The sequence below is a fragment of the Hoplias malabaricus genome, chromosome 12 (assembly GCF_029633855.1).
Source record: "Hoplias malabaricus isolate fHopMal1 chromosome 12, fHopMal1.hap1, whole genome shotgun sequence".
Taxonomy (NCBI): domain Eukaryota; kingdom Metazoa; phylum Chordata; class Actinopteri; order Characiformes; family Erythrinidae; genus Hoplias; species Hoplias malabaricus.
Window position 1 is genome coordinate 23,025,316 of NC_089811.1, and position 22,495 is coordinate 23,047,810.

General features: G+C 36.4%; 3 protein-coding genes across 10 annotated transcripts in view; 1 reads left to right on the forward strand and 2 right to left on the reverse strand.

The window, feature by feature from the left end:
• cd247l (CD247 antigen like) overlaps positions 1 to 9,648 on the reverse strand; it is a 25,487-nt gene extending 15,839 nt beyond the window's left edge. For 2 of the 5 annotated variants that reach the window (XM_066686156.1, XM_066686152.1), the window contains exons 1-3: positions 9,473 to 9,648; positions 6,559 to 6,648; positions 5,452 to 5,630 (exon numbers count right to left, since the gene is read on the reverse strand). The gene's annotated coding sequence lies outside the window, so the exon portion shown is untranslated. Of the gene's footprint in view, positions 1 to 5,451; positions 5,631 to 6,558; positions 6,649 to 9,344 lie in introns of all 5 variants that reach the window. The other 3 variants (XM_066686154.1, XM_066686153.1, XM_066686155.1) reach the window with 3 other exon arrangements.
• On the forward strand, positions 9,621 to 14,871 carry lamp1b (lysosomal associated membrane protein 1b). Its single transcript, XM_066686151.1, has 6 exons — positions 9,621 to 9,983; positions 10,915 to 11,099; positions 11,463 to 11,585; positions 12,235 to 12,301; positions 12,384 to 12,551; positions 13,089 to 14,871. The coding sequence occupies exons 1-6, from the start codon at positions 9,923 to 9,925 to the stop codon at positions 13,226 to 13,228; spliced, it is 744 nt and encodes a 247-aa protein (XP_066542248.1). The 5' UTR covers positions 9,621 to 9,922; the 3' UTR covers positions 13,229 to 14,871.
• Positions 14,871 to 21,821, reverse strand: grtp1b (growth hormone regulated TBC protein 1b). Of its 4 annotated transcripts, XM_066686150.1 has the most exons (8): positions 21,705 to 21,821; positions 20,846 to 20,985; positions 20,576 to 20,734; positions 19,888 to 20,012; positions 19,513 to 19,609; positions 16,529 to 16,701; positions 15,830 to 16,015; positions 14,874 to 15,709 (listed from the first exon to the last, which is right to left on the reverse strand). In XM_066686150.1, exons 1-8 carry the CDS (start codon positions 21,767 to 21,769, stop codon positions 15,611 to 15,613), a joined length of 1,044 nt encoding a protein of 347 aa, XP_066542247.1. In that variant the 5' UTR covers positions 21,770 to 21,821; the 3' UTR covers positions 14,874 to 15,610. The 4 variants fall into 4 exon arrangements, with proteins under 4 accessions (XP_066542244.1, XP_066542246.1, XP_066542245.1 ...); XM_066686147.1 differs by having other exon boundaries at positions 14,871 to 16,015; XM_066686149.1 differs by lacking the exon at positions 21,705 to 21,821 and adding an exon at positions 21,244 to 21,316 and having other exon boundaries at positions 14,871 to 16,015; positions 20,846 to 20,980.
• Between the last annotated feature and the right edge of the window lie 674 nt (positions 21,822 to 22,495).

Consider the following 22,495-nt stretch of genomic DNA (forward strand, 5'->3'; position numbering starts at 1 on the left):
TTAACAGGACAATTTGCAATTTTACGAGTTGGCTGTTCTATTTCTAAAATCGAACCATCAAATGCATAGCCAACAATGAATTTAGCTCAAACCTACCAAGGATTATTTTCAAAACTTAGTAACAATGGCTCAGGTTATGTATATGAAGTAAATAAGTAAATACAAGAGAAACTCTTTACTGGTAGGTGTGTGTGTGTGTGTGTGTGTGTGTGTGTGTGTGTGTGTGTGTCTTCCTGTCAGAGACTTGGCTGGGACATGCATCTCTGTGGTCTGAGTTTGAGTTTACTTCAGAATCTAGTTCAGTGGTTTCTCTGTACGAGGTGTGTGCTATAGTGTCTTATGGGGGAGGAGTTCCTGGTGGTCCTCATACATTCAAAGTCAGTATTAATAGAGACTGAAGGTTGGTGGCTACAAATTAGCTGCATGCATATCAGTAATTATATAGAAGCATGTACCAACAATTTTTCTCACACAATATTAAAAACAGGAATTACACAAAAACAGTCCAGACCCATTGTGACTCTGAACAGGCTGAAACATTTACAGAATATGAATGAACTAACAAACTTCTCTCTTTCCATCTGTTTTACTTATAGCGTAATTGTTTGTACAAATAAAAATACAACACTAGCCAAAATGCTAAGTTTACAGTAGAAGGAAAAGAATCAATATTTCCAATCATTGGGGAAAAACCTTTTTGTTCTCTCAACACAAAAATGCAAACAAAGATGACATTTGTGTCCAGCACCAACAATCTCGCTTTCCAAAATAGATGGGATGCTATGCAAAATGTAAATAAAAACAAAGTGCATTGATATGATAATTTAAAGCACATATTTAATAGAAAATAGTACAAAGATAACATTTTAATTGTTGAAACTAAGAAAGTTAATTGTTTTTTGAAAACTATTTGAAATTGATGCCAGCAACACATCCCAAACTTGAAGCAGGGTCATGTTTTCTGCTATTTTTCATCACCTCTTCTTTTAACAACATTCTGTAAACATTTGTTAACTGATGAGACCAATGGCTCTAGTTCTGAAAGTGAAATGTTCTCCCCTTTTTGCTTGTCCCCCTTGTCCCCTTGTTGCTATTATAGTGATTGTGCTTACCAATTCATTTCAATGCGTGACAAGTCTGGACTAATTTTGCGCCTAAACTCATTTTACAAATAAGCCATACTGTTTTAATCCATTTAGAATGTGGATTGGCCTTGTCTTACTGAAAAAAAGCAAGGCCTTCTCCGAAAAGAACATTGTCTGGGTAGCAGCGTGTTGCTCCAACACTCTTCCACTATTGTATGTCTTTACAGATGTACAAATCACCCATACAATGTGCACCAATGAACCCCCGTACCATCAATAATGCTGGCTTTTGAGTTGTCCGCTTCTAAGAAGCTGGATGGTCCCACTCCTCTTCAGCCCGGAGGATGAGGCATCCATGATTTCCAAAAGAATTTCACATTTTGATTTGGTAGACCAGAGAACATGTTTCTACTTTGCCTCTGTCCATCTTAAATAAGCTCAGGCCCCGGTGGTGGAAGGTGGCAGTGTTTCTGGATCCTGTTTATGTATGATTTACATGCATATTTTTTTGCATGCAGCGACAAACTGCATTCACAGATAATGGTTTTCTGAAAAGCTTCTGTGCCCATGTAGACATTTCCATTACAGAACTGTAGATGATGAAATCATACAGTGTTTGCTATTTTAAGAAACGTAAGTCTTGAATTGGTGCACTATTTGTCCGTACAGTCTTTTCTGAGAATGGTGAACCCTACTCTACATTTATTTCTGAAAGACTCAGCACTCTCTTAGATGCTTTGAAATAATTTGCACATTGACACTTTCCACTTTGCACAGCATCCCAACTTTTCTTCAAATGGTGTTTGTATGCTTTTGTAAATCAAAAACAAAAACAAAAAACAAAAACAAACAAACAAACAAAAACTTTTTGTTTTGGATATGTTTTGGTGTACTATATTTCAGCTATCAACAGTTAAAAAAATGAGAATTCTGTGGCTTATGCATACATCTCTGCAATAACAAAACATTTAGGATGAAACCAGGCCTGACAAGCCTAGTTTTGCAGGATTATTATCAGCTGAAAAGTATTTGTCACACAAACGTAACTGAAAATGTCAAACAATAAACTTATAAACTTCAAAATATTTGTTTTTAATTAGCAGGGCAAATTGTAAATGAAAATAAATGTAATAATAACCAAAAGCCCAGGTGTAACTAAATAGAAACACACATCACCCACCAAAAATTACTCAACTCATTTACTCCATTTATATGTGAAGGGAGAAGTGCATTTTAATTCTCACCTGCAAACAGAAATTAATCTCAGGGTCATGATTTGTTTATGCTTCCAACCGTCTCTCAGAAGTTAATTCTCAAACTGCTAAGGAGTTATGCATATGAGGCTAAACCCAAATGTGTCTTTGGTAGATGCACTATGCACAGTTTAGGTTCAGAAGTCAGTGTTTTAAACGCTATTTACTGCAGTAAATAAGAAGTATAGAAACATTTGTGTTGGAAAAATGCCAGTGGAAAATATATAACCTGCATATTTGCTTCATACTCCTCCACAGATCTTAACATATGGCTATTAAACAAAGATTAAACTTACATTAGCAAACACAAACGTGTTATTAAATTCATCTATTAAATTCAGTCTGTTCGTGTAAGGACACACTATTTACTTTGGGAAAGTGAATAATCCACAGAGTTGCTAAACTTTGTTGCTACTGCATTAGAAACTGAAAGTTTTGCAGCTGACCATGGACCTCCCACAGACAATGTCTGCAAAATACACTCTCAGAACTAAAGGTATGGTAGGAGCACATTATTGGTCACTACAGGTACACACAGTGCAAATGTACCTTTTAAAGGAACAACAGCTGTGTTTCCTATGTTCTCCAGAAAGACAGGCGAATATCTGTAATGTTTCATTATAAAACTGTGTAAAATAAAAGAACATAATATAAGTCCTGGAGATTAAACTGGATGTATGAAATCAATGCAATTGTAAAATCTACAATTATAAAAGAACAAGATACATTTATGTTCCTTAACTAATGGTACTGAATATGTAATCTTGAGGGTAACATAGCAGTGACAGTGTTTCTGACAGTGCAATTTAGAAGCAAAAACCCTTGCACTCAGTTAATTTAATTCTCTCCTTAATTGCTGTGATGGAAATGCCCTTAATTCACATTCTGTTTGCTATATTTGGAATTAACTCATTGTGGATAATAATTGAGGTCAGCAAAAACAATCCTGGTCAATGTAAATAATCATGTCAAATTACAGTGCAAGGCATGTACAAGCACTGGACAGGATGCCAGTCCTTGATAAAGTTTACCTGATATAAGTTTGTGCTTTGCTTGCTCCTACAAGAACACGCAACTCTAACTTTTAGCAAACTGTATGAGCTAGTGCTGGTGTTCACCTATAGGAGCCATAGAATGATACGTTTAATTGTTTAATTGAATAAGAGCTGGGGCAAAAGGATTTTATTAGGTGAAAAGAAAGACACTATCGATGTATTAAAGCCATTAAAGCACAGACATGTGGTCACAAACTGCTCCTGAAAGCTTAGATGTATTACACAAGTATTTTACACAAAAAAAGCTATATATGATGCTTTCTTCGGCACATATAAAGTATAGTACATTAGTAAATATAGTATAAGCCAAACTATAAAGAACCCATTGAAAGTGGGAAATAAGTGAGATTATCTTGATCAATTATATCATATTTAGTAAATTATTGTAAATTTGGAAAATATGTTTAAAACACAGTTTAAAACATATTATGCAACATATTAAACAACTGTAGAAATGCAGCTGATAAAAGTTTATTTTAAAATAGCTGCACTAAATACAGATTTGCACTGCTGTCTCATCGCTTTATAGATATTATTTGACATCAAAGGAATTTAGGTCAAAAATTGGTTTTATTCAGGGGGTTTTCTCTGTCTGCTAAAAGGAGTTTCCAGTATGGAAAGGAAGAGAAGAAGAGAATTAACAAAACGAACCACAGTTTTTACTTTCAGAAAGTATGTAATGTATATTTGCGTTTGTCCTATTATGTAACATCAGGTTTACAACTGAAGACAGCAGTTATTTAATTCAATTGTTAAATCTGACCAATACTCCATTGTGTCTGGCATTAATTAGAAATGAGAAATATACTATAATATGAGCTGAGAAAATACAAATTTTGTGAAATGCACTGCAGTCGAACATGTTGAACAAAACGCATAAATCCTTAGGTATCTCTCAATTAGATGCAGGCAATATGACAATAATATTACATAATAATGACACTTAAAACATATCTGTGGTGAATTATCAGGGTCAGGATGTCCTGTTGCTACTTTCTCAGGAAGTATAGTTTAGATTTAGAGTCTAATAAATTTGAATTTATGCTAAAAATGATAAAGAAAACATGACAGTTTGAGGATACAAACAAACAAACAAAAACATTTTCATAACCTGTGAACAGTAGCTACCACTACCAAAATGTTTAAAAAAAAATAAAGAAACTGAGCTACATATGTTTTTTTTTTTTTAAAGAAAAAATATGTAACTTATTCCCATAAAACCCTGAAAGCTTGTTGTCAACTTTTTGCTATTTAGTGTTGATTACAGTGCAGATTAACTGATCCTAACTTAAAGAAGTTTATAATAAAACATTATTTAGGCTTTGGTCATTTAATACGTTGATAAAAATTTACAGAGGTTTTTCAGTTATTAATTAAGTTACTAGACAGAAACTGCAATACCAAAACTTCATTTTCACACTTCCTCTTTTACCTCTATTAGCGTAGAAGGAAATAACAATGGCTTTTACTTTTTAAATTAAAGATAAAAGAAGAAAGCAACAACAGATTGTAAAATGTGTGCTGATAGCAGAATGACAGTTGAGCCTCTTGGTAACTGTGTTGCAATGACTTCATTTGATGTGTTACTCACTTATTTCTAACATCTTCTTGCTAGTGGTGTGGAAGAGATTTAATACGTTACTTACAAAGACCACAGATTCAGAAGCAGAAAGTTGCTATACGTCTTTAAAACAACAACAAAATCGAACAGTATCTGAAAATCAAATTCATATGCCAATAAAATGTGACCTTGCCTGTTATAACCTAATAACACACATAGAGTTCAATGCAAATATTTAAGAGGCCAGGGCCAAATCAGATGTGTTTTTTTAAGTGAAAGAGCCCTTCCTAAAAATAAAATGTAAAATTCCAATTTAATAGAAAATGTTCCCAAAATTTGAAAGAAAATGGCATATTTAAATTTGTTTTCGGTAAAGCATGTGTGCTCTTCAGTCACAAAAAATCAAGAAAACATGTCATTTGAATTGTGTAGAACAAACACTGCATACATCTATGGCAGGGATAAAGCAAATAACAGAGGAAGAAATTTGACCGAACCTGCAGAGGAGACCAATAAGTCCAGACACAGCTGAGTAACTGTCCCGATTCCCCCAGGGGTGCCGAAATATACCTGCTGAGCTTGATCCTGTAGCTTGGCCTCACTGGAGGGCTGTGTGGAAGTATGCCTAGTATGTACGTTGGCTTGTAGAAGCCGCTTTGCAGACAGGAAATGGCCCCTGAACACAGATATGTCTACTGGTGAGTAAAGCCAGTTTCAAAGGTCTCAAACTCCCACCTCAGCACCTCTGGTCTTCTCTTCTCAACACCTCTGCAGTCAGTGCTTCCTGTTTATTTTTAGAACAGTAATACACCATGTATATATTGTGGGTCTAGGACAGGTGGAATGTAGTTACATAATGAGAAAATTGGGAAATAAGTTACTGTCAGAAATTATTTTGTTTTTTTTTAATTCTAAATTAAATTTCTTTTCAAAATCTTGGAAGAGAATGTGAAATATTGATAAAAACAGAAAGCATGGATTTGCAAATGCTGTAATAAAAAAATAATAAATACATAAAAAAAATATATATATATATATACTGAAGGATCACTGGAATAGAGACACCTTCCTTGTATCAACAATCATTCAATCATTGTCCATTTTATCATCTCCACTGACCAAATAAGAGCACTTTGTAGTTCTACACTTACAGCCTGTAGTCCACCTGTTTCTCACCTGTATACTTTTTTATCCCCATTTCGCTCTGTTCTTTAATAGTCAGGATGCAGTGACACTTAAATGTTATGAGTGGATCACAGTGCAGTGCTACTCGAGTTCCTAAAGCCCTCAATGTCAATGTTAGAATAGTCCACCAACCAAAACTATCTAGCTAACAGCATCATGCGTCCACTGATGAAGGACTAGAGGACGACCAACACAAACTGTCCACCAAAAGATGAGCCGCTCTCTCTGACTTTAAATCAACAAGTAGGACCACTGAAGTAGGTGTGTCTGAAAGTGGAGAGTGAGTGGACAGTGGTAAAAAACTTTTAAAAAAACTGCTGTGTTTGATGCACTCGTACCAGCACGACACAAAAACATACTAAGACATCACCACCACATTCACTGCAGCACTGAGAATGATCCACTACCCCAAATCATACCTGCTCTCTGGTGGTCCTGTGGGGTCTGCAGATGTCTAGTGGAGAGGAGGTGGGCAGAGATAGAAACGGACTAACTGCATATTCATAGATCTGTGGGAAAGGCACAGGTTAAGAGTTACATCCAAGCCACTTTTAAGACTTTAGGGAATTTTTTCTAACTTCTAAATGCACAGATCAGCCATAACATTATGACCAACTCCTTGTTTCTACACTCACTGTCCACTGTATATGTGCAGTATAAACTGTAGTCCATCTGTTCACCACCTCCCTGTTCGTCATTAGTCAGGACCCCAACAGACCACGCAGTATTTAGGTAGTGGATATTTTTGGCTTGTGGACTATTCTCAGTCCAGCAGTTATGGAGGGGTATAAAAACTCTAGCAGCACTGCTGTGTCTGATCCACTTGTAACAACACAACACACAATAATCACCACCATATTCACTGCAGCACTGCTAGTGTTGAGAATGATCCACCACCCAAATCATACCTGCTCTGTGGTGTTCCTTTCCTTTGAAGAATGGGTTAAAAGTGGACGAACAATGTATGCAGAGCAACAATGGACTACAGCCCATCATTGTGGAATGATAAAGTGCTGAGAGAATGGACAGTAAGTGTAGAAACAAGGAGTAGGTTCTATTTACATATACTTCAAATGAAACCACTCATCTTGTGGCATGGTTTTTAACTTTTCATAAGCAGAAATACATTTGTTACTTCCTTCCTTGGCCACAGCTCTTCTACACACACACACGCACACACACATATATTTTTGGCTTACTTTTCAGAAAGAACATGTCTGTAAAGGCTGCTGTCATGTTGCCCTAACCATACCCCAATATCTGTATATCTTGCAGCAGTCAGGTGATCTAGGATAAAATGTAGGCACTTAACCGCTCAGCAAACCTACAGATTTGAAAGATTAGAACATGGGCTCTCAGCAGTGTTGACAGAGTCTAGATATCCATCTTTTATTGACAGCTTACCATTTAATGGACTTTCTCATCTGACACACATATCAGAATCATGAACAGAATCACATTTTAGTCTTAGCAAATTGCTCCTGGATTGGAGAATTATTATATATCACTCTCTGACTAAACTATGGCTTTTCTAGTCTTTAGTTCCACTGGGCTAGTGTCAGAAGACTTATCGCAGGCCAAAACTTATGAAAATTGAAATGGCCCCTCGTTCCTTCTTGTACGTAGGCCACTTCTGATACCACTATAATAAGTTTCAAGAAAACACACTGTGTCCCAGCCTTCAATCAATATGGGGACATTTAGGTGGACAGTGACTGGTGTGATGCTTTTAGTCATTTCAATACACTTGGTTTTAGTCCTTGTTCCTTTTCCATGTATTCAGATATAATGAAAAAGGACATTCTACAAGAGAAGCAGCTCCCAACGAGATTTGAGTCAGATGAGACACTGAGCACACTGCTACTAACAAGACTTGTATGTGAATGTGAAGCAAACAATCCAATCCAATCCCATCCAATTCAATCCAGCAGCCAGATCCGCATTGCGTTTGATCTAACAAAATGCAGTTTATATTTAAAGAGAAGTTAAAGCCCATTGTTTATTTGTTACATTACACAATCACTCCTGAACTACAGTCAACATATTTAAACAACAGTAAAGGTTTTTAGAAGATAGATAAAAGTCTCTTTGGCATTTCTATGGATTCAGAATGTACTAAGCACATGTATATACACAGGTCTGTAAAGTATACACACAGTTGTAGGCCTCCTAATTTACCAACATGAAGCACACAAGAACATCCTAAATATCAGTATTTCATAAATTAGCATTATCTAAAAAGCGTGTGCTTCTGAGGCCATTAACTGAGAAAGCCCAACAGTTAAATGTCACTATGGGCTGTGCAAGTAACACGCCCCACCTTGTGGTTACATTATGTAATTGCACATTTCTATATAAAATATATGTGGGTTCTGGAACTTTTCTAAGAAACATATAATAAAGAAAATTTTATCGACAGTAATTTTACAGATATAAAGTACCAAACAATCATAAAATATACATTGAAAATCAGACACTCTTGTAGATCTTGTCAAGGGTTTGATACCGTTTTGTTTTGTTCCAACATCCTGCACCAACAGGCAGTTTTTAGAATACAATACAAATTTTTCAAGCATTCAGATATTTCCATTAGCTTAAATTAAATGTTTACACAGTTGTTCTTCAGACATTCAATAAATGGAAATAAGGGATTTTTTATACATTTGGAATTTTAAATATTTTTACACATTAGGAAGCAAAACCATGATTTTTTTTTAACCCTGAAGTATTTATTTATTGAGTTATTTTTTAAGAGTGAACGAAGGGACTCAAGGCTCAGTAAACAATGAAGAAAAAAATATTGTGATGCTATCTGCTTGATACTTTTGTAACCCCGATTTATTATCATTCACGTGTCTAATGTCAATTACCGTGGCAGACTGTTGAACCAGGCCTATAGGCTTCTGTTACTGACACACTATTTCAGACTGTCCAGACCTCGCCTTCCTAACGATACACCTACTGAAAATAAAGTTATTGCTCCACCATTGAAGATGGCAATTCTTCCCAGAGGCTGAAGGAAGCCAAATTCAATTGTTTTGTGTAAGATATTATAGATTGTAACACAGCAATATATTTTAACAATGAAATGGGATTTTAGGCACGGTCAGCAGCCACTCACAGGGCCATGTTATTGAGTCTAGCAGTTTGTTACCAAAAATCTCACCACATAAGCACTGCAAATTTACGTTCAAATGCAACGCACGTTCAAATTTACCCGTGATACCGATCAGCCATTCTCTAAGCTCCTGTTGATACGTGAGCGCTGACATTTAAAGTAGTTCTGTGTATTTTCTACTGCCACTACAGAAAAAAATACAAATAAATCCTCACACAACTCTGTGAAACACCCCAGATTTAAAGTAATTTCACAGACATCCTTTCTTCTCTTAAAGAGTCGAAACAATTCGAGATATCCATACGTCCCTCTGAATCAGAATAGGAGTCGACTCCATAATTTGTGGAACCAAGCAGTGCGCCTGTTCCGTCGCGCATGCGCAGGGCGGACCCCCAGTCTCTCACATGACGGAATATTTGTTCCTGGAACGTTGAGTGTGGCTATGAAAACAAAACAAGAAAGAGTAGCGCATTTAGCAGAGCTGTGTCTAATTCCTCTATAAACGGCACAAGAGAAAGCAGGCCCTCGGGAGCGTCCAGACCTGCCTCAGCTCTGCAGCAGTAATATCGGGTTTGTTGAATCCAGCTGTGTAGTTTCTTCATATAGGCCCGGAGTGTTAAGATTTAAGCTCTGTGATTCAGCCTTTCTCTCTGTCCATTGGAAACATGATCCTTCACCGCACCAAACAACCTCTGTCTACGGGTCTAACCTTCTTTTTGGTTTTGGGTAAGTCATTAATATTTATAGGGCCAGAAATATGAATGAATGTGTGTGTTTAATGAAGAAAATGTTGCTGTTATGTAACAGTTTTGGAGAGAACAGAACAGGCTTACCTCTGTGTATAATCGTCATGTTATTTTGAAGAGCATTTGCCCAGTGTATTGTTGCAATATCTGGGTCGCTCATGTGATCATAAACGTTTGCCAAGGTTCTTTATGCTACTGTATTTATGCTGTCATGTATGATTTATTTCTAGCATAACAGTCAAAAAGATTGTTAATACCCCATGTTAGACCCCAGTGCTCACCAACATCAGAATTTGTAGAAAATTCCTAAAAATCTAAAGCTAACCGGAATATCAGCTCATATTTAAGCAAATGCCAGTGATATAATGTTACCATATTTGTTAAAAGAGAATTCCAGAGTAAACCTGGCATTAATGTCATTTGTGATATTATTTTGCAGCACACTAAGCTAAACAATTACTTTTTTTTCCAGTGCCTATTATGCATTGTGAAATTATATATAACAATTATTCACAAATTCTGTTCAGGTATTAGGAAAGGAACAGTGATATAGATCCCTCCCTAGTTTTAAATTAGGAAGTCTCATGTTCAGATCTACTGTGCCATCATCGTAGACAAGAACCTGACATACATACAACGGATGTAGGAATAGCTACATTTTCACAGTCTGAAATTCTCATTTATAATTACATATAATGTAGCATATTTATGGAATTAATACTTTCTTTACAAAATCCAGCGGTTTTATGTTTTTCACAGACAACCCAACCTGAATATACCTTAATATCACACTCTTCAAGCAATTAATACCTTTGGCAAGATCCAGCCTTATATCAGACCTTCAAGCTCTTCATGTGTCATGTGAGTGAAAGAAAGCTGGGATGTCAACACCATTGATCTTGTCATTTCAGCTGTAATGTTATGTCCAAGTTTGTCCAGCAATGTGACGACAACAGCTACACCTCCGGCTCCCCCATCTCCTCCCAAGAACCCTGAACGTGGAGATTACAATGTTACCAACAATGGCACCATTTGCCTGTTGGCAAGAATGGGACTGCAGCTTAATATCACATACCTCTCTCGCTCCCAGGGCAAGGTAAATTATGCTCCCTTAACCTCTCTCACCTTCATAGAACTGTGTCCAGTCGAGTAATAGTTTTATTCAAGGTCCACTGACTTGGTTGTGTTCATGTGGCTCATGTGGGAATTAGAAAAAAAAATGGATGTTGATTTTAGCATTTCGTCATTTTTGGACATCATAGGGATTCTTTTTTTTATTATCGAGTTATTGTTTGAAGGGACAGTCTAGTTGGGCGGTGGGGATGGATGTGCTGAGGGGGAGGGGTGGGGGCTAAAATGTCATGCAGTAAAACCTAAATGCTCACATTTTTCAGGTTGTGCACTGTGGGCCCAGCTGTGGAGTTCTTGTATTCATTATCAATCTGTTTTGTTTGTGTAGGCAGTTCAGGAGATTGTAAACCTGCATCCCAACCTGACCAAGCAGTCTGGATCCTGTGAGGCTGAGACTGCAACTCTTAAACTCTCAGAAGAAAATACTAATCTGACTTTCACTTTTTCTTTGGTCTGTTCCCCATATCTTTTTCTCTTCCTGCAATCTTTATTTTATTAATGTCTAAGCCCTGGCTATCCTCTTACCTGCTTGCTTAGACATTATAAAGTTTATTTTTTTAAAAGTGGCAGTATAAAACTGTTATTTTGTTTAGAATGAGTGATATGCATATGATAAATATAGATATTTTCAGTAGAGAAATAAATATACATTGATTAGTAGAGCCAGGAAATTATAGCATGCCTACGAATGCCTTTTCCTGCCAGGATTGAGGAGTTATTTGCCAATTTTACTTCTCTGGAAGCAAAAGGACAAAATTTAAAATATAACTCAATATTTGCAGAAAATTGATTCACTTATTCAAAGTATTATTTATTTTCTTAATATGTTGAATTACCCTATTGGAATAGTAACTATATGTAAAGAAAATTTAAATACATACATGAATTGTAATCATTTTAATTTACTAAACTGTCAGATGCATATGAAAATGTTGCAAATGAAAAACCCAACCCAATTTCAGCCCTTGTTGTCTGTGTGTATATATAATCTACATGACTTGAACTGAATCAGTGTAAATAGTAGGTCCAACATTATATGCGTAATATGATATATTTATATCTTTCTGGTAATATTTTACATGGTGCTTGTTAACTTTCAGAACACTACATCTAACAAGTATTACCTAAGTGGATTGGAGTTGTTTGTCAACTCATCTGACATGACTCGTGAGTTATAACATAATTAGATAACTACAGTTAAATTGTAGCCAATTTTATGGCACTGGTCTAAAATATTTGTCTCCCTTAGAGCCCTTGATGGCCAGTAACACTAGTCTGGAATACCTGCGAGGAACTCTGGGATACTCTTACATGTGTCGTGTTGAACAGACACTGAATGTTATGCAGATTTTTTCCCTCAACACCTTTCAGCTGCAGGTGCAGCCATTTGGTGTCAGTGGAAATGAGTTTGGAGCAGGTAATCTCACTTTTTTTCTCATTTTCTCTTGTCATAGTTTTTCATCATGTAGCTTGTTTTTAGTTGCATTGCCTCCTCAATCACATAGTAATTTGTGTTTGTTTTTAAATAAAAAAAATATTGGATTGGGTACAGATTGGACCATATGGTGACTATGAAATTCTTACAAATCCACGCAGCCTTTTTTTCTTCATATATTTAATATAATTTGAAAGTCTGAGCTGGCTTTATATTGTTTGGTTATGAATAAAATGGCAACATTCACTCTGCACTGTAGCAAAACAATTTTGGTTGGGTCCCATCTATATTTGGTTGAAGTTCTTTGTTTCGTGTGTCTCAGTCCCCATGTTGTTTTGACATTTCATTGCAAACTGATTACATTAAAAATGCTGAAAAGCAAACCATACTCATGTTAAGAATGTTTTCTGTCTTTCAATATGTTTCAAAATAAGTGATGTTTTGTAACACTCTTTTAATAGATTATTGCCCTTAGCTTGAACTTTCTATTTCTGTTTTTGATTTCTATTCCATGCTCAGCGGAGGAGTGCGAGCTGGATGACGATGACATGTTGATCCCTATTGTAGTGGGTGCTGCCCTGGCTGGCCTGGTGCTTGTGGTGCTCTTTGCCTACCTGATTGGCAGGAAGAGGAGTCACGCTGGCTACCAGACCATCTGAATCTACTTGTGTCGATCCAAGCCAGAAGGTGCAGCCACCAACACGTTATGGACTCAACCATGTTACACTTACATCTGCCCATTTTCACCTGCCCTGCCCTCTGCTACTCTTATGCTGTCATTATCTTTATAGCCTGAGGTGGCTTTGTGTCTTCTGGACTTTCAATTGTATACAAATCTGAAAATAGTATAAAAATATATAATTTTGTGCCACTGACACTTTTTGGAGTGCATACTTTTAAGCATCACTACAAAGCCTAATCTAGGACTAAAACTGACTCTTAGTCGAATCTCCATTCAAAATGTGGTTTAGTCAGAGTCTAGATGTAATCTAGACTTGGACAACTGGATCCGACTGAATACTTCTTGAACCGTAGGACTATTAAAGAAACTATAACTTGTATTTTCTGCACACCTAAAAGGGAATACATAACACTTTTCCTGGCTCCTGACCTCCTAATCTATGCTGGAAATTAGGATGATGAAAATGCAAATTTGCTGGACTTGGAGCCATGAAAAAGACCGGTACAGATAATGTCAGTTATTGTAGCTGTTAGTGTAGAGCCTGTTGTTCCTTTTGTGGCCAGACGAAGTTCCACAGGCAGCCTTGATCACCAGTATGAGTATGCTCAGTGACAGATGGAAGTAGATGTAATTTGGAAGAGGGTTTATGCCTAGCTGAGAAAGACATTTCCCACTAGCTGTCCACTTTAAGATGCTTCATGCAAGATTAAACAGGTAATGGGGATTTATTTTCTGAATCCGCTATTATTGTTTATAAGACAAAACCTCTTAGGAACATACAAAGCATGAAGTTTGGATGAAAAAAAAAAAAAAAAAAGTGACTTATGAAACATAGAATTTCGGCATGAGAGTCAGCTTGCCTAGAATTTTGGAGAAATTAGTTTATGACTTGTTGTTTGCAGACATTTGCGAATATCTTATAGCAATTATTAAACGAGACATCCATGTTTGCTGCTTCTTGTTAACCATTATGACTGCTCCCCCCATTCAGCATTCAGCATGTTAGGGATTTGTGCACATTGAGGAAAGAAGAAAGGCAGACACTGGATACATTTCTTTGAGGATCTCTGGATATTGTACTGTGGTAAACAAGGGTTTTGTTATACACTAACATTAGTAGGATTGGTGTGCTTTTGATGCATTGCGTGGGACTAAGTATCATTTAACACTAGTTACAGAGAGTAGGTATTAAATTATAAAACGAGTAACTGTTACAAAAAAGGCACTGAATACATGAATGGCGTGTTATTTGCTTTGTGTTGCTGTGTCATTTCTGCAAGCTGTGTCCCTAAATCTCAGCCTTACTGCTGAGTGCTCTGGGATGGGTTTGTATGAATAAGAATGATGTGTTGCAATCCATTGCTTTAAGTTAAGCATTATTGTTTTAATAGAGAATGTGACCATTTCTAAATGTACTGAAAAATAAAAGGGAAGAATGATGTTTGATTGGTCTGTTGCCATTTCTAGCTTCTCCAGGAGTTGTGTAAAGTATTGTGCAAAAGTCAGAAACTGTTCTTGATGTGTTTAATTTCCCATCAAATCCCATTATGTACAGGTTTTTTTTTCAGCACCCCAGGGGAAAAAAAACAGAAACATGGAAAATTACACAGAATCCTCATAAGCTAAATATATGTTTTTGAGTCCACCATTTGCCTTTATTACACAATTGAGTTATATCAAGATCCAAGTATCTAACTTCAGTCTAAGAAGCTAGTTGCATTTTCTGTGCTCCCTGGCAGTTTCAGTGATGTTGAGATATGGGCTCTGGGGTGGTCAGTTGATTGTTCAAAAACCTGTAAAATGTCTTTATTTTTTGTCTGTTTCCTTTTGTAAGTAAATATTTCTTTACACATATTTCAGATCTATACCATTACATTGCCTTTTAAAATTTGAAGGCAAAAACACCTACTGATGGTTTTCATTTAATATTCCCTTCTTATGTTCAGTCCCTAAGGGAATACCTTTTGAATGAATAACTTACTTAATGCCTTTTTAATGCCAAAATATTCATTATTATTCAGTGTTTCTCAACCCTGGTCCCTGGACGTTTTAATGGTTTACCTGCTTTAACACTCATACTGCACTCTGAAAGGACTTGTTCATTACCAGATTAGTTGAATCAGATATGTTGGGGGAAAGGAATAAATTTGCAGGGCAGTGTTCCTCCAGGACAAGGGATGAGAAACACTGGTCTATATTATGTACGAACCTTATCTCCAGAAAGAAAATTAAAATTACACTAATTTTCTCAAAGAAATGTAATCATGTAAAGTATTTATTACGTGTCATTTGGTCCTCATTTTAACTGAGAAAATTTGAAATAATATTATGCCTGTATATGGAAACAGCTGGTGCCCAGTTAGTGTCCAGACTCTTGAGCTTGTATGCGATCTCGACACTTTTCTCTGAGTTTAGTGACTGTTGCCATGGAAAGACGCCCAGGCTCCTTAAAGATCTTCTGAGAAGAGATGAGGATAATCACCAAAAGTAACACATGAAAAATTACAGAAGTGAATATTTCAGATGCATTTAATGCATTTAATGTTCCACAACCAAGCAGGATATGTTGAGATGTTACCTGCATGAATGTGTGGCTGTCTTCCACAAATTCCCCATGGGTAATTTGTTTGAATTGCTCACATATATCCTGGAGGTTCTGGGTCTGCTGGATGAGGGTCTGATGGTGATGAATCAGAGTTAGGGCCACACGGAAAAGTATCTTTGAGCCCTCATAGAAGAGGCAATCCCATATTCGCAGTACTGTCTAACAAAAAAAAAAAAATACAAGGTGGTTGAAAGGATTATACACAAGGTGAGCAGATCTTTTTAATTAATTATATTTAACATAGATGTTTTTGATTTGTCGGTTTGGAAAAAAAAAGACTTGAGCTTCCTTTAAGGTGCGTAAAACTGGGGAAAACATATTTGGAATAAAGGTAGTTTTGGTATTTATTCATTTATAGGTCAGTGGTTAGGTTAGTAGTTACAACTATTCCCCTGGGATTCCAAGTGCTCATATTATATCTTTGCAGCTTGTACACTGAGTTGTGTAGGAAGAGACAATGAATAAACAAGGACATAAAACGGTTACAAAATTGTGAATTAAGAAAATGCTCTGCTCCATAACATGACTAATAAATATTAAATCCATTTAACAGTTTGAGTGGTTCATAGGCTTAAGTGATTTTATTTTACAACATATTAATATAATTAACTATTACCATACTTATCATGGCCTGAATTGATGTACATTCTTTGGTCCCTGTCTTTTCCTCACCTCCATTGGGAGGACATCAATATAAAGGCAAATAAACCACCGAGAAACCAGCAGGGTCCACGTCACATTGTGCTGAGTTATGGTCTGCCAAACAGTGGGCACTTTACTCTTCACCAGCTCTCCCAGGACCTCCTGATCCGCCTTCAGTCCCAGCATGGCAGGTGTGTAGTAATCTGGGTTAAAGAGACACAAAGTTCACTTCTCTTTGATTTTCCTCCACAATTTTTCACTTCACCTCAACTGATTAGAATCAAACATCATTTTCTTTTTAAAACTGATAAGGGTTTTTTTTGTTTGTTTGTTTTTTTTGCTTTTGCACATTGGCTAATGCATCTAATACATAATAGGTACCTTGCAAATTCATGCAAATATATTTCATGCTGTTACATCCCGTGTTATTTTGGAGTGTTTGTTGTTTTTCTTTCTCTTCTTTGTTGGAGATTTTAGGTGAATGCTCTTGGGGCTGATTTGCTACCTGTTGCTCCACCCGCATGTTCCACTTCTCATTGGCTGGCTCTGATGGTGGGAGATTTAAAAAGGACCATTGTCCTGGAGTTGGAGAGCTGCTCCTTTTCTTCCATCCAGGTTGATCCTTTGCTTCAGCTGGCTGCCCAACAGTGTCAGACCAAAGTTCTGTTGATTTTGTATTTTGCGGTTGTTGTACTTAAACAGGATTTGTAGGTGAGACCTGCCATTTTGTTTATGCTTTTGGGCCCTGTTTTTGGTGAGAGTAGACAGGGCAGTTATTTGTATTTTCTTTTCTATACGTCTAGTTAGTGGAATTTTTTTTTAGTCATTGTTTGTTATTTTGGCTTGTGGTCACCCTGAAGCTTTATACTGTTTTTCTAAGAAGCTTTTAAAGCTGGCATGTAGGCAATATTGAACACTAAAATCAATAAATTATTGCCTTTGTTATCTATGTTTTTTTTTGTGATTTTATTTAAGAGCTAAGAGGCTGAGTGGGCAAGTTTTTTAAAAATAATAAAATAAAAATCTATAAATTATGTCCAACCCCTAGTGGACGTAATAATGCTCAAATGTAGTTTGTTCATCTATCAACAAAACCCTGGTGTTACAAAGTTAACCATATGGCTCATAGTAAGAAATTAAAACTTTTCAAATGTGCTCCAGTGCAAACTTTGGGTATCAAACATGTTTTGAATGATCCACAACATTTTAATTCATTTGAATTTTTCATAATTCCTGTAACATATATATTGTGTTCGCACCTGATGTGTGTGACTTTAATTATTCAGAAAGGACCATCATATTAACTTTTTTTTTTTTTAACAATTAAGAACTTGTATGAAGAAAGACCGTAACTGGGAACTTTGTTTTAGCAGTGACAATTTGTCACTAATTAGGCTCAATTTTCTTTTCATTGAATCATGTCCAGGTTTAATTAATATTCATAAGGCAGGCTAACTAACACATAAGCTACGTGTAACATGTCTTTGAAAAAAGTTTTGCATCATCACTGTAATTGCTTTCAGCCCTCAAGAACCCTTAAATGGATCCCTCCTGAGCCAATACTGAAATGAGTACAGCCAAAATTTATAATTATGAGCGTTAGGTATGGATATTCGATTAGTTTTTAACTACAAAAGACATTCCAGAACATTATTATGTCTTATTACTCCAAAGAACAGAATTCTTTTATACTCATCAAGCCAACACTTTGGACCAAGGCGGGAACATACGCTTGAGGGGGCACCAGTTTTTGCAGGGCAATACATACTCATACATTAACTCTCACACTTGCACCTATGGACACCAGCAATGTTTGCACCTAGAACCATTTCTTAAAAGTTATCTGTGAATGTATGGATATTGGGTGAAGATAAATGTAATGTAAAGAAGATATCAAACTGTATTATAAATGTGTTTTACACAGTAAACTGTCATTTTTTAAGAGGCAACTATTTTTGCTAGCATGGACCATACCCAGTGAGGAGTTGGGCGGCAAACTCAGGAGATTTGGTCTTGAGATTTGTGTGGCTTGGAAGCATTTGCATAGTGCTGTACAGCTTTGCGAGAGAAGGGAAAAACCTTCTTAACTTTTAATGGACATCATTCATTCATTATCTGTAACCGCTTATCCAGTTCAGGGTAGCGGTGGGTCCAGAGCCTACCTGGAATCATTGGGCGCAAGGCGGGAATACACCCTGGGGGGGCGCCAGTCCTTCACAGGGCAACACCGACACACACACACATTCACTCACACTTACGGACATTCGCCAATCCACCTACCAACGTGTGTTTTTGGACTGTGGGAGGAAACCGGAGCACCCGGAGGAAACCCATGCAGACACCAAACTCCTCACAGTTAATGGACATCAATGTATATTTATTTATTTATTTATTTATTTTTTGGGGAGCACTTCTACTGGTCCATTCTTCTTGAATATTTATGAAAATGACCTAAAAATTGAGATACATGTTTTTCTTCTGAAAGCAACAATATCAATATTTTTATCATATTAATCTATTTAAGACCATTATAAAATGTGTTTTAGAGCTTTCTACAATTTAAATTTGAAACCTATGGGGCTTCAACTCTATTAAAATACATAATTTTTTTTATATGAACCAGTAGGTTTTATATTATTGACTGTATCATGTACTTCATATTATTGTAACTTTTAAACAGTTAAGCACATCTGAACACTTTATAATTGATACTGTATATCAGAGGCAATAAAATCTTTTTTGATTCTGGTTGCAGGCTGGAATTTCACAACTGTCACCCAGTACCCCTGGCCAGTCAGGTGCATTAGCAGTTAAAGCTATAGTGTAATACCAGCCGTCCATTTTAAAATCCTGGCCTGGAACCTTAATACAATATCTGGATTTGTTGACCCCTTCTCTATAGGGCTATTTTCTTTTCATTTGTCCACATATATAAACACAGAATGTGTGGTGTAAATGCAGTACAGGACTACAACACCTTGGCCATAACTGGGTTTAAAGGATGAAAGTCTGACCAGGTAAGATTCTGCCCAGCAAAGCATCCATTAACCAGAAGGATTTCTCTTCGTCTTTGGTTATGATAAGAAGGTATCCTGCGATAAAGTTCATTCCCTTAAAAAAGAATAAAGTAAATGTATGTTATTAGGAGTGAACCATTAACCGGATCTGTGGTAAAACAGGTTTAGACACAATGTTTACTGAGCAAATATTCTTAACAGCCTTGGGTGGGCAGTACTGAATACTAGCACTAAAAACTCAAGTGTTATACATATACAGATAATTCATGTTTGAATTTTCAATCAATTTTGAACTGTAGCTGTACACTAATCACCCAGAATATAGTATATGCCCTGGAGTAAGTAATAAATGATGACAAACCAGGGTGGTACCTGACAGTAACCAGTATCCTTGTTGTGGTGTCCATATGCCAGAAGCACATTATACAGAGCTGTCTTTAAACACAGCTGGGAGGTGTCACGGAAGTGGATGTTGTCTGGGAAAGTTCTGTGCAGGTCTGAGACAGGACATAAACATTATTAATTTAGGGCGAATCATTGCATAGACATTTGAGTGTTGAGGCTTATTATTAGAGCTAGGTTCTGTTGGAAATTTTGCAATACCAATACAACTACAATGATTATGATAACTCCTCTTCATTTACAATATTTAGATATAAAGCACTTCATGTAATCGTCTTCTAACTCACTCACTCACTCAAGTTTAGGAAGATAAACTTCACCAAAGGGCACTAATAAGAACAAATCAGTTTTGCAGTGTTTTGCTTTAGTCACACTGTCCTTGCTTTGGTGTTTTCTATTAAATTTTAAACCAAAAATGAGTGTGAGATGTTGGGAGTGCTTAAAAGCAAAATATATCAAAATTAATATAGTGCATACACAATGTAATTGAGGCAGCCAATCAGCAAATATTTTGGCACAAGCATGCTCACTGGCTTCGTAATGTATCTTAACATATTAATATTAATTATGACTGACATCTTAATATTGAGGCACTGAAATGTATTTATTTATATTTCAATTTGGCTACTGTTTGATCTTTCAGATGGTTGAGACGGACCAGTCCTTATGGACTCCTCCAGCTTGTGGTCATGGTGAGCCTTCAGAAGAGAGTGGTAATATCCATGGTTCATTTCCAGATACTGCTGAGCACCACATGATGCCATCCACATCAGAGTTCTGTGTTCAGAAGGAATTCCTTTTCTCACATATCTCTTCACTGCCAAACAAAAACACAGAAACTCTCTAATGATCTACTATCATTAGTAGATCATTAGTGTGTACGGCAGTAAAACAGTTCTCTATGTTTGCGGGGTTGTGTTGTATATACCTTTCAGATTTTTCTCCAGCTTGGTTGTGTTTTGTAAAAATCTGGACCATTTCATTGCTCTTCGGTTGAGTACAGATAAATACTCCTCCTGGGATTCATGGCTTATGTCTTCAGAGTGCATAAATCCATACTGATCTACCCTATATTTTAAGGGAAACAACATTTAATGTTAATATTTATTTGGGTATTACTTGCAATAAACCTGAAACTGATAAAACACAAGCTGTGCTAAATTTCAATCAATATAATCACACTGTAAGTCATAATATATAAATGATGATTTCCCAATACACTATGTTTAAATATATGATTTGAGGCACAGAATTTGTGTATTATACACTTAGTAAACACCGCATAAACAATGCTATATCCAATATTCTCAGCAAAAACATACATACAGTCCATTCCAATAAAATAGCACTGAGCAAGTCTTAGAAATCAACATAAAATCTGCAATAAAAGTGAATTAGAGCGTTATTTAAAGGAAAAAACAATGTCCTCTTGTTTATGAAAATGTCATCTGACGCACAGGTGACTGTTTTAGGATGAATCCCAAATGACACACTGCTTCCTATGTAGTGCACTACTTAGGGCAAAGCTTTTCACATTAAAATAGTATATAGTTTATCCAACTTAAAGCGAATGACACTCAATAATAAATTGTACGACTTTCGATTTAACAGTCAGCACATTGTTTTTTGATGTAGAATCCACAGTTTACCTAAAATGTGCACTATATGGAGTAGGGAGCCATTTGATATTTAATCATAAAGACTTTCCGCTCTTTTTGTATTGATACAGCTCATAGACTGTTTAAATATAAAGAATAACGTGCGATTACGAGCAATTTTTTACTTACCCCTGAGTGTCTCCTTCATTTGAAATGACGCATTCAGGGGCTTCATTATCATCAGTGAAACTCATCTCTGTTCACAACTCACTTCCACAACTTCACTGTGGTGAATCTTTACCTGAGTGCAACCGTATGTCACTCATTACACAAACCCGCCCTGTATGCACATTCATGGCGCCTTTACAAACACGTTAACGTCAGCATGTTATAGTCTACTTTGAAAACTGAAAAAAAACATATTCACTGTGCCTTAGCTTTACTGTAGAATTTTTGGGATTTGAGTTCTGGAAAGATACATTTTTGGTATTACAACATAGCTCCTGGTTCTGCCTCCTGGCTGTGTCCAAAACTAAAGTACTTTCGACTGAGTGTGCTACCCGTTAGAATTTTATTTATCAGTATGGTTTGAATAGATTCTACGTTTGGACGCTGGTCCCGAGACTTATGATTACTGTAAACTGTAAACACAAACCTTGACAAAAGGTGGCGCTGCAGGCTTGAGTTTAGAAACAATCCACAACAGATTAAACCTATTCTTTAACCCTCCTGCTTTGTTGTGGGTCAGATTGACCTGTTTTAAAGTTTGAAGATCTAGGAAAAATAGTTAAAAGTATTTTTCAGTATGAAACTTCTTCTGCTTGCCTTAATTAGTGTAATCAACATATAATATGAAAATGGTTCATCTCACATATTTGCAACCACCCCCTGCATGTTTATATTACATAGATACTGTTCAGGTCAATTTTACCCGGCAGTCAAACTGGAGGTAAAAGGGTGTCAGAAATGTCAAAGTATTA